General features: G+C 35.3%; 1 protein-coding gene across 1 annotated transcript in view; it reads right to left on the reverse strand.

Annotated features, from left to right (window-relative positions):
* The window catches only part of MDGA2 (MAM domain containing glycosylphosphatidylinositol anchor 2), an 854,438-nt gene that overhangs the window by 280,062 nt on the left and 561,442 nt on the right, over window positions 1-12,934 (reverse strand). The window contains exon 6 of the mRNA XM_070469091.1: window positions 1,293-1,562. Within this exon, the coding sequence (XP_070325192.1) occupies window positions 1,293-1,562 (270 nt within the window). The remainder of the gene's footprint in view (window positions 1-1,292; window positions 1,563-12,934) is intronic.

A 12,934-nucleotide genomic window follows, 5' to 3' on the forward strand; every position in this document is an offset into this window, starting at 1 on the left:
TGGTTTAAAAGAAAACCTAAGTATGAACAACACTTCTTTCAGTAACATTCGGTTTCATAAGACAACATTGCAGTAGCTGAATAGGCATGAAGTATTATTTTATAATGATCCTAAATAATCGTCTATCTGACAATTACTAAGTACAGTTGCTAAATACACATTGTATGAGTACAATTTTGAGGCAGATAGTGCAGTATCTACAGTGTCTTGGTTTACATTGTAACATCTTCCGATATTTTGAATAGAGTATATTTTTGACCAAATAGTATATTTCTGATAGTTTAGATGGTAACAGATAACTACGGTCACTAAAATCACTAGTCTATGTTCACAAAATCACAAGTGTTTATCTCAATATATCCAATTATATTTTGTTATCATTATAATCTTCCATCATGAGAAATTTTCATTTGTCTACTGGAAGAGCCCCATATGGATATCTATTTTAACTTTAGAGGCATGGATATCCATCCTCAATCTCAAAGCCAGAGCCAAGCCAGTGAAGTGAGACAAGAAGAAACATGCTCTCCTTGCACATGACTTTATCTTCTCTGAAATGGAAAGTTAGCAACTCCTCCACATGCAACGCCAGTATACTAGCTATAGAAATCACTGCTATTGACTTAGTGGTAGGTAAGCAGTAGGTAACCACCTATTTTTTACATCAATTCCTCAAATAAACTTTTACCTTTTCCTAACTCTAACTTTTCCATGATGTTAGCTAATCTCAGTCTGTTAAAACTCTACCCAGCCTACAAGATCTGATACAAATTATTAGATATTTCCTAATAATATCTGCCAGAAACTACTATAATTTTTTATTTTTATGTCCATAGCTTTGCCTATGCTTGCCAAAGACTGTATCATATGGCTCTAAACTGATACATTTAATTTTAACTCTCTGACAGTAGAATCCTTGAGTACAAGGAAATGTTTATCGATGTCAATGTAATCCCACAGCTTAAGGTTCTTCATACAATAAAGATTTGATAAATGTTTATTAAACATTAAATTGATACATTTGTTTAATCTTAAAATTATACCCAATCTGTATAACAATGCCTAATGTTCTATGCCAACTTTGGGTTTTAAGCTTTTTTTTTTAGATAACACTATTCCACTAAGAATGTGTTATACAAACTATTCAATGCGAATATAAAGCAGGGTTATTAAGACTCAGAAATCTTAGGTTACTTGCATAATTAAAGAACATTATTTACAAACATTATTTGCTTTATCATAGCCTAGCTAAGCTAGAAATTCATGCCGTACCATTCTCTAGGCAAACTTACCTCTCACAATGATGTTGGTGGACTTTTTTGCAGGGTTTCCCACGTTGTTATTGGCAATGCAGCTGTAAGTGCCAGCGTCTTCCGAGGTGATGGCAGGTATGGTCAAAGTTCCTCCATTCAAAACCGTCTTTTCAGGCAGAGTCCCAAAGGATCTGACCCATGTGAGAGAGGGTACAGGCTCTCCTCCTGTCGTGACACACACTAATGTTATGGCCTCTCCAGGGTTTACAACAATAGGGTCATCCACCAAGAGTTTAATTGAAGGAGACGCTAAAAGACAAACAAAAGAACATGCACCTATTTAGATCTACTACCACTAGACTTCAACAATACGCTTTATATTTACACAAACAATTAAAATGAAATACTGTTCTCTTGTGCCAAAATCTTATTGTATTGATCAAATTTAAACCATATAGAATGGTTATTTATTTTAATTATGTGGCATAAGCCTGTGGAATTTTACTAAGAATCTTACACATGGAGAGGGGAATTAAATTTTATGTATTCTTGAATTATTGTTCCACAAGTAGAATGATGAGAAGAATTAAAGTTTTAAAACAAAAATGTCTTTATCTTTTAATGTTGACAATCACCATTTGTTTTTGTCCTTCCAGGTATAAATATTGAAGCTGCTTAGTTCTTGTATTTTCATGGTCAAGATCATCATTTATTTAATTTTTGGATCATCCTCAGGTCAAATGATACATATTTTGCAAACTGAACACAATCAAGTAAGGGAAAAGATAGCAAGAGGTTTTTACCAGGCAGTGGGTCTGGTTTTTCATCTTGAAAGGAATAACAAAATCATGTAATTTAAAGCATATCCAATATTTCACCTCTAACCTCTGTTCAGAAAGTTTAGGCAATGTGAGTTCTCATAACCACTGTTTTAAAACTTAGATGCAAATAAACCGCTTTTCAAAAATAGTCACCAAACTATGATGGCCACCACTCCAACGTTTGGGTTATACTGATCTCCCCAGTGAAAGTAAGTTGTTTAAAAACTTTCAGGTAAAAAAATGTAGATAAATATCCATTCAATAAAAAATGCTTCATTGCAGACTTTTCATCAAACAAAGTAGAAACTGCACAAAAATCTGTTCAGACACAGTACTTTCTTTTCTGCTTATATCACAGTGTCAGTCTACGTAGCACATTCCTAAATAAGAACAGAGGAAGTGCATTATGCTAATATTTGAGTTCATACATTCAGAAATATTTGAGGCCAAATTTAAAACTGAAATCTATCCATATTGGGAATACAAAGTGTTCAGCTGTACTGTGTAACTGTTTTTAGATATTAATTTCAGCTCAGAGTTGGAGAGAGCTTTTCTCAGAATGAAAGGTAAACTTGTTATGTGGTTCAGTATTCTGCCTTGATGGAATATATAAACGTTCAAGTGAATATATATATGTATATATATATATTCCACTGTATATATATCTTGCCTTTTGGGACATAGGTGTGCCTTGAGGGCATTATACTAAGTGAGATAAGTCAGAAACAGATCCCATATGATCTCACTCATACGTGGAGTATAAAAAAATAAACAAAAAGCAAAAGAAATGTACAAGCCAAACCAAAAAAAAAAAAAAATGTAGATATAGAGAACAGAGTGGTGAATACCATGGGGAAGGGAGTAGGGGAAGGGTGAAGGGTGAAAGGGAAAGGAGTAGGGGGTGAAATAAGTAAATGGTATCAACTGTTTGATGATAGATGGAAACAAAATTTTGGGTGGTGAGCTTGCTGTAGGGTGTACAGAAGTAGAAATACAGTATTGTACATATGAAACTTATAGACTATTATAGATTAGTGCTGCCTCAATAAAAAACAAATTTGAAAAGATGCCAGGGGAGAATAAGAAAACAATTCCATGTTACAATTATGGTTCTGGGTAATGGGCATAGAATGCCTGGGTGACCTTTTTAAACATTGTTGGCCTTTCTAACATCATTGTAAGTAATATACAAGTTTTCAAAGTATTTTAATTGCCCTTCTGAGGTGCTGACTTTAAATTATAAAAATCTATGATTAAAAAACCTGTTGGGAAAGTCACAAAATGAAAATAAGAGACAAAAGGCACTGCAGAGTTTGGTAGAAAAGAAAGTTTTTAAAAACGCTATTTAATATTGCTAAACTGATAAAAAGATACTACTAATGAAATTTTTAAAAAATAGATAGTATACTTAATTATTGACACAGCATTATTAAACAGCAATAGAAATTCTTACAGCCTAGTTTGAGGTAAACAGTATAATTTTACAAAAGTATTTAGTTAAAACACAAGTCTACAGAGTCCAATAGTTATATTAATAAGACTCATTTGTTTTTACACCATGTTTTAGTAAATTAAAAATCCCAAGGCCTAAGGACCATTAATAATATATATTTAGATTATGGAAACACACAATGGTGATATCAAGTCAAGAAATATTTGCCCCTGAAATTGACTTGTATAAGGATGAGTTATTTTAAATATACCTGCACATTTTGAGGACACATAATAAAACATTTATTATTTTTTCTTTACATTTTTAATTTGGAAGTTGAAACTATTGTTTTTTCAAGAGTTAACATTTTTTAGAGCCTTTAAAATCTCAGGCAAAAGTAAATTGCAAGTGAATGGTATTATTTTAAACAGTGATTTTAAACTTCTCGACTACATTGATTCCATGCACCGTTTCCAATTTTGTACTTACATAGGTAATTAAGAAACTAAGAAAGATTGATCTCATTGCATTAAATCATTTACATGGCTAAGTGTTCTTTAAATGTCTATTGCATGCTTGCTTGAACTACTCCATCAATACAAAAGAACAAATGTACAAAGCTATTGAGATCATCAGCTTCCTTATAACCAGGAGACAAGAGTATTGGTCAAAACCATATTGCAGGATCTAGACATCCAGTCATTCTTCACAGCAACATGTGAGAGACAGATTACTATTTGAAGTTCATTTTTAAGTTAATAAATGAAACACAGAAATTAAAAAGGGACAAGAGAAAAACAGAGTGGATAGTATGTTAGTTTTTATTTGGAATGTTCATCAAACCAATGCAAAAAGTAGAAAAAGGTCAACTACATAAAGTAAACAAAGGCAGTTTATCAAGTTAAGTGAAGAAGCATTGAATGGATGATGGATGAAACTAGGGGAAGGAGTGGGCGGGAGGTCCAAAAGGGAGGGAATATATGTTTACGTATTGCTGATTCACCTCATTATACAGCAGAAACTAACACACATTGTAAAGCAACTGTACCCCATTAAAAAATAAAATAAATATCACATATTATTTTAAACATGTTTATAATTATCACCAAATGGCTCAAATTACATAAAAATTATTCCAATGAAGTCCGTTTTTCACATGACACACACTACCAGCCATAAACATTCTCTAGGTACATAGTGCTCATAAATAAGTGCCTATCTGACTTTCAGAATGAGAACCTTGCCAGCACTCAATGGTGGAAGGCATGGGTCAGCATAGCAATTGTCTCAGAGACTTGACTCTTTCCTTAAGATCAGTATGTTAACATTCTAGCATGTTTGATATGCTCTGTGGTGCAAATACAGTAGATAGATAGATCTATAAATTATTGGTCCTGGGAGGGATGCGATGAAGTATAATGACAGACAAAAAAAGAGAAAGAAAGGAAGCGAAAAGAAAGAGAGGAGAGACCAAAAAGTCTGTGGTTTTTCTTTTCCAAAATCCTAAACCCTTTCATAACTATAACATGGAAAGTATAGTTTAGGGAATCTCTCTGAGGAAGAGAACTCTTCCCAAGTTCTCTTCAGCTTCTCTCCTCCTGGCAAACAAAAAGAAAATCTTTGGGGGCTGAACAACAGTTACTTCAGTGGATCTGTGACAGAAAGACGACTGGCTTCTTGACACCCACACCAAATCCCAAACATTTGGATATTCAAGAGCAAAGGGGATCTCTGTGTCCCTTCTTGGTTGAGGTCCCTAAGTGTGACTGGCTAGACAGACACAGTGAGTCCATGGGGCAGGCTCCCTGTCTCAGGGGAACAGCCCCGGCCCCAGATGATGGAATGGAAGAAGCGGAGAGACAGGTCAGAACGGAATGTGACAGTCAATTGGAATGAGGAGGGAATCCATGCCCATCAGAGACCCAAGTGTCATGTCCCACACCATGGGGAAATAAAAGAAACCCCTAGAATTTAAACAAAATCTGCTGGAAATGGGAACTCCATGTTACCAATTTCTGAAATTATGGCAGAATAGATAGTTGAAATAAAAATGAAGTTAAATTATAAAATAATAAAGATATATTTCTTTCAAACCTGAGTTTGTAGGCTGGGATTCATACCCATTAATTTTAGTGAGCCAGTTCCTCATGAGGTCCTCTGGATGGGCAATACAAAGGTTTAGCTTGGGGTTAATTAAGAATACATTCTGTAGGAAGAAAATACTATTTTAGCCAAGGTCAATGACTTCTTTTGGTGCTTTGTTTGGCTATTACCTAACATAATAGCTTGCTGAAGATAAACATTTCTTTAAAAAATGAAAGCAATGCAGTGATAATCACCTTATATTTTTAGAGATTTAGCCCTCCATGGATCTGGGCAATTTTTTAAAAAGGAACTTAGATTTCTACCCCTGATTCTTATTAAATGGATGTGAAGTAGTTAACTAGAGTAAACTATTTGGCTTGAGTTAGAAACACCCTAAGACACATAATTCCTTGATTGAAAGGAAATTGACAATTGAGTCACAGAGAAAAATCACAAGGAAGGAAGAATATAAAAATCAAAGGAAAATAAAACAAAACAAAACACCACCACCACCAAAACTCACAGGAATGAACTCCAATAAAAAATTCACAGCTAGGATGGTATTTGAATCCTCCTCAAAGCCAGTCCTGATATAAGGAGATCATTAGGGTGAAGATCCCAGGAAACATATTGAAGGAGTGGAGAAGAGATCAAGAAAGGGAAAACATCTAGCAATGGAACAGGAATGAGTGGTGCTCACTGAGGGAAACCTGACTCCCTGCTGTTGGGAACCCTCTGGGAAATTAGAAAGAACACATCCTAGAACTTTGCCTCTGAAAAGTGAGGAGGCTGACTGGGGCGCTTATCTTCCAACCCCTGTCCCACATTAGTTAAGGACTGTTCTATGGGTTTTAACTTCCCAACCTTCTCCATTGTCTGAACACAATGATCAGTCCAGAGAGAGTCTTCAGACAGAAGGACATGGGAAAAGAAATCGTCAAAAGGAACAATAACCTCCAGAGCAAGGCAGTCACAGAGTCTCCTAGGGCACCCTTTCCATGTCAGTTCAATGATCAATATTTGCCCACATGGAGAAAATGTGAAAAGTATACAGAAAAAATAAGGAAGAAATCAGTGGTGAGTTGGGGCACATTTACTCGTCAGGATATAAGCACAAAATAAAATGTGTAACAGCACAGCATGAATAAAAGAAAGAGGAAGTGAAAATATATACAATTAACTTTCTACTTCTTTTCCAAGGATCTACATTTTTCAAACTGAAAGAATATTCACACGATAGACAAACCAAGCCCAGCTTCTATATGGAGAGACATGCTATATTTGCAGATTTGAGGAATAAAATTTCTTGCAAAAAGAAGTCATTTAACTGAGATACAAGAATCACTGTATTTTTGTGTATTTCATTGAAGGTCATTTTCAACAGACATTTCAATGAACATTTCATATAATAAAAAATGAGAGAATATATTAGAAGTTGATTGAAAATTTAAAATAATCCACCTATGTAAATGAAATTATTATTCTAATATTATCATTATTGACAAGTTGATTGATTCTCATGAAGTCCAGGAATGGCATATTATTAGGAAATTCTATAAAACAATGCTCCAGGATATGACAATATTTAAACAGCAATCATAAATAGTCTCTAAAACAAGAGAGAGCCTTTGCTACAGATATAGAAGCTAACAAGCATTTTTCACTTTGCTTTTTTTGAATATCCATAGGACAGATAGTCCTGCAAATGACTGAGAAAGCAGAGTAAATATGTTGCTTCATGGAACATAAAAATTTCCTAAAAGAGACATACTGCATAATAACATCAGTTCCAAAAAGAGTTTCACTAGATAGGCTTTGTTTGATTGACAAAATATTATTTGTTGTTTATTTTTATTGTTACTAGGAATAAATGCTTTTAGATATTGTTTGTTCTGCCCAGTATAACACTTTTCAACATAGTCATTTAAAAAGTATTTATTGAGCGCCTACTGTGTATCAAGGCCTGTGATAGGCACCTGGAATATAACAGTGAACAAAACAGCCAAAGTTCCTGTACTCAGTTTAACATCTTAATAGGACAAAAACCTGTTCTCTCCCATTGTCCTGGGTGACTTCACATATTTAAATCACCTCCTGTTCTCTGATTTTGTGTGCATTTGTTATTCTTGACTAGAATATTTATGCCATCACAGAACAATGAATAAAGAAATTTGCCAAAAGGTATTCTTCAATGATATCAGACTTTATAAATTATAACAAGTGTTACATATATTTGAATCTAGTCATTAAACAAGACAAACAGAAAAAAATAGAACTACAACTTGTGTTCCAAGGTGAGCAAAAGATACAAAAGATTAAGTCAAAGCTTATTTTAGTCAATTAGTTCTGTTAATATCTGGGGTACTGATACTTAATGGCCTGAAAAGTCTTTATAATATTTTTAAAACATGATGGGGAAAAACATCATCACCACACATATCTCCGTCCTTTGTTCAACGATCCCTTACTGTTCCTTCCGACAGGTGAAATTGGCAAAACATGGTCTCATTCAATTTTATCAGAAGCGGAGTGTCATCTGCAGTTGCAGCGGAATCCTTGAGGGTCATCACTCATGGAAGGAAAATCCAAGCTAAAAAGCACTTCCAACCAAGATATCTGTTTTCCAGGGAATTTCCAGTTCTAGAAGATACCAGCTTTTTAGGGATAGGGCCAGTTTGTAAAGATGCCCTCCTCACAAAATCAGCATAATATGAGCTTGCTATTTCTGTTGCCTGGGAGTTTCTTCAATTGCTTATTCACCAGGTAAACCATTTTATCATGGCCAAATGTCAATAAAATTTACCAAATTCCTAGTTTTTTCCCAAAGCAATTGAATTCGTTCCTGCTTTGAATTATATAAACATAGCAGCTTATGATAGCTTCTAACAGCTCTCCTCACAACATACCCTTGTTTAGTTGCTCAGTTGTGTCCAACTCAGCCACCTCATGGTCTGTAACATGCCAGGTTTCCCTGTCCTTCACCATCTCCCAGAGCTTGCTCAAACTCATGTCCACTGAGTAGGTGATATCATCAAACCATCTTGTCCTCTCTTGTCCCCTTCTCCTCTTTCCTAGTATCAGGGTCTTTTCCAATGAGTCAGTTCTTTGCATCAGGCAGCCAAAGTATTGGAGCTTCAACTTCAGCATCTGTCCTTTCAGTGAGTATTCAGGATTTATTTTCTTTACAATTAATTGGTTTGATCTCCTTGCATTCCAAGGGACTCTCAAGAGTCTTCTCCAAACCACAGTTCAAAAGCATCAATTCTTCAGTGTTCAGACTTCTTTATGGTCCAACTCTCACATGCATACATGACTACAGGAAAAACCATAGCTTTGACTCTATGGAAATCTGTTAGCAAAGCAGTATTTCTGTTTTTTATATGCTGTCTAGGTTGGTATTAGCTTTTCTTCCAAAGAGCAAGTGTCTTTTAATTTCATGGCTGCAGTCACCATCTGCAGTGATTTTGAAGCCCAAAAAATAAAGTATGTCACTGTTTCCATTGTTTTCCCATCTATTTGCCATGAAGTGATGGACGAGATGCCAAGGTCTTTGCTTTTTGAATGCTGAGTTTTAAGCCAACTTTTTCACTCTCCTCTTTCACCTTCATCAAGAGGCTCTTTAGTTCCTCTTTGCTTTCTGCTATATGATGGTGTCATCTGCATATCTGAGGTTATTGATGTTTCTCTCAGCAATCTTTATTCCCGCTTGTGCTTCATCCAGCCCAGCATTTCTCATAGGTACTCTGCATATTGGTTAAATAAGCACAGTGACAATATACAGCCCCGACAGACTCCTTTCACAGTTTGAACAAGTTCATCGTTCTATGTCCATTTTGAAATGTTGCTTCTTGACCTGAATACAGATTTCACAGGAGGCAGGTAAGGCAGTGTGGTATTTGCATCTCTTTAATAATTTTCCACAGTTTGTTGTGATTCATGCAGTCAAAGGCTTTAGCATAGTCAATGAAGGAGAAGTAGACATATTTTTCTGAAATTCTCTTGCTTTTTTTATGATCCCACAGATGTTGGTAATTTGATCTCTGGTCCCTCTGCTTTTCTAAATCCAGCTTGAACATCTGGAAGGTCTCAGTTCACAAACTGTTGAAGCCTAGCTTGGAGAATTTTGTACATTACTTTGCTAGCATGTGAAATAACTGCAACTGTGTGGTAGTTTGAACATTCTAGCCACATACCCAAGCCACCATTAGAATATTTACCTTCCCCTTTCACTCTGAAATATTTAAGAATTGAATTATCTGTGAAAAGAGTGATGGTTTTCATATTTGTAACAAGAGCACTCATAAAATTGTTTGCAAAGAACTGTGAGCTCAATAAATTCTTATTGAAAAAAAATGCTGAATTTAAAAATTAGAGAACAGGAAGTCCACATAAGACCTATTTGTCATAAACTTAACCCCCCCAAAAAAAATCAACATGAAAAACTCAGGATTTCATGAATCTTTCACTAAAAAGTACTAGTTATGAAGACCTTTCAGGTTTTTTATTGTTCAACCCATCTAAACTTAACCATGCTTTATGTCACTAACAAGATGATAGCAAAGAATTTCTCTATCAAAATTTAGAGCACCACTCACAAAAATAATTACAGCATAATATTTATACTTCTTCATATTTAATCTTTTGCTCAGTTTCAGCACACATATTACTATTAATAAACTTTCTGATTAAATCAAATTATGTCCCTGATACCAAAACTAGAGGCATAAGCTGTTTGTCATAAGAGGACAGCATGTGGGTAATTCAATATAGAATTAAAAACAAAATCAGTTAAGATTTAAGGTTCTTCCTTAAGAATGACATAGCAGTGGAACAGATAAAAACATCACCTCTAAGACCATCTGGTGTTGGTCTCCCAGCTATACTTCTTGAGGCCTCATTAGAGCAGCAAAGAAAACAAGACAATAAAATTCTGCTTTGGCCATCATAGCTGCTGAAATGGAGGCAGCTGGCATTTCTACAACCAGTGTTATAACACAGAGGGATTGTGCAAAAAGACATTCTCTTATTAGTCAGTCTCTTATTCCATCGTATTGGTCTGATAAAGGTTAGATTTTAAAAATATTTTTAAACTAATTCTTGTACCTTTTTCTTTCTCAGGCCGCAGTTGCATTGCATAGGCTTCCCTGACGGCTCAGACAGTGAAGCATCTGACTGCAATGCGAGAGACCCAGGTTCGATCCCTGGGTCGAGATCCCCTGGAGAAGAAAATGGCAACCCACTCCGGTACTCTTGCCTGGAAAATCCCATGGACAGAGGGGCCTGGTAGGTTATGGTCCATGGGGTCGCAGAGTCAGACAGGACTAAGTGACTTCACTTGCACCCCATGGCATGTGGGAACTTAGTTCCCATACCAGGGATTGAACCCATGCCACCTGAATTGGAAGTACAGAGTCTTAACCACTGGACCACCATGGAAGTTTCATTTTATAGTAATTTGGCTAATGTGACTCATAACTAATCTTAAAGAATAATGCTGAACAGATTTAACTCTGCTGGGACTCTGTTTGCCTCTCCAAGGGAGGGTATTAGTTTCCAAAGGATTGCCCCGGCCAAATTTCTACCTTGATTAGGAAAACACCTTAGCATATAGTCCCCTAACCTTATGACATATCTGTACCCAGGTTACTCAAATATCTAAATTGGTTCCAAGAGACAGCAAAGATTAGAAATCACATCATGAGCTTAATTAGCCAGGTCATTGATAGCAGCTAAATAAATTGATGGCAAACAAAGGAAAAACCTATGTTTTATTTAAATAAAAACTGTTAATTCAACATATATCTATTAAGAGCCAACTATGCGTCAGACTGTTCTAGGCACTGGAAATAACAGGGCAACACAGACAAAAATCCTGCCCTTGAGGTGTTTGCAATTAAATGGAGACGATCACAGACCTTAATATGTTCCAGGCACTCTTCAATCAGTTTACACGTATTTCTTATGTAATTTTATGAGACGACTAGTATTATTACCTCTTTTACTTATTACCAATCTGAGAAACAGTGTAGATAAGTTTGCCATGGCAACATACATAGTGAATGGCTCCAGGACTGAGATTCTAATCTAGGCAGTCTCACTTCAGATGGATAAACACAGTAAATAAACTCCAGAGTGAAATAAAGTTAATAATTTTCAAGTTCTAATTAAATTCCTGGTGATATTTATGCCAGAGGAAGAATTAATTCTGCTGCTTTAATAGAAGGGATAACATTAATATCATCCATTATAATAAAGCCTAAGGAAGGAAAAAATAGACATAGTTTGCTAGTCAGGCTTATAGAAATCTCTCCCATTTATAATAGAAGACAAAAAGGTCTTGTGAACACCCTAAGGCATGATTTAAAAGCCTAAATTCTGAAGTGATGGTAAAAGAGGCCATTGCTCAGTGTTTTCACTTCTAACTTATACAAAACGATAATGGCCTTAGTTGTTTAAGATCTCAGACTTCACAGGGTAAGGAGGAGAAATTTCAACAAGGAAAGGATTCCTAAGACAGGAAAATGGAGAACAACAGTGGTAGGTGACAACATGCCACTAAGAAAAGACTAAGAAAAACAAGTGTATTATTACAAGGAATAGCAAGTAAATTCACAAAGATAAACTTATTAACCACGTCTTCTTCTATTTCAACTGCTAAGATCTTAAAATATCAGATTAGTCAGGTACAATTTTAAAAGGCAAGAAAAGAAGAAATACAGCCATATCTTCAGGTATTAATCATGGGATAAAGAGAGAAAAAGGGAGAAAGAGAGAGAGACTTCTGCTGGTGCTTCTAAAGTAAACTATCAAATACTACTCTGCAAATGACAGAAGTGGTCATATTTTGCTAAATACAATACTGGACCAAAGGTCAGATTAAAGAAATCAAAATATATGAATCATGCATACATTCGTACTTAACACATTTAAGCATTAAAATGATTATTTATGTTAGCATCTAGAAGTAGTTTCATAAAATAGAATATCATATCTTGATTGCTGAATTGGGTCACAACTCAAAGACTCATGGTGCTTGCATCATGGGTACCTCTGCACTTACCAAGTATCTATTACAACTTTCTAGCTGGAATTTCTGCTGCAGCCTAAAAATGTTGGAGTGAGGAATCTAATTCTAGGAGATGAGAGGTGCTTTAATAAATCAAGGCCTGCTCTGGGAAACATGAGAAATGTGTACATTTTCATTTATAAAGGGCTAAATATGTTTTTAGGAGATGTTCTCCTTTTAAGTACACAACAATTAACTATTATTTACTTTGTGCTTACATTGATATTCTTTCCCCACGGTTAATTAAATGAAAAAGAAAGGAAAAGAGAGACTGAAG

This window comes from Odocoileus virginianus, chromosome 6 (genome assembly GCF_023699985.2).
Source record: "Odocoileus virginianus isolate 20LAN1187 ecotype Illinois chromosome 6, Ovbor_1.2, whole genome shotgun sequence".
In the NCBI taxonomy this organism is placed as follows: domain Eukaryota; kingdom Metazoa; phylum Chordata; class Mammalia; order Artiodactyla; family Cervidae; genus Odocoileus; species Odocoileus virginianus.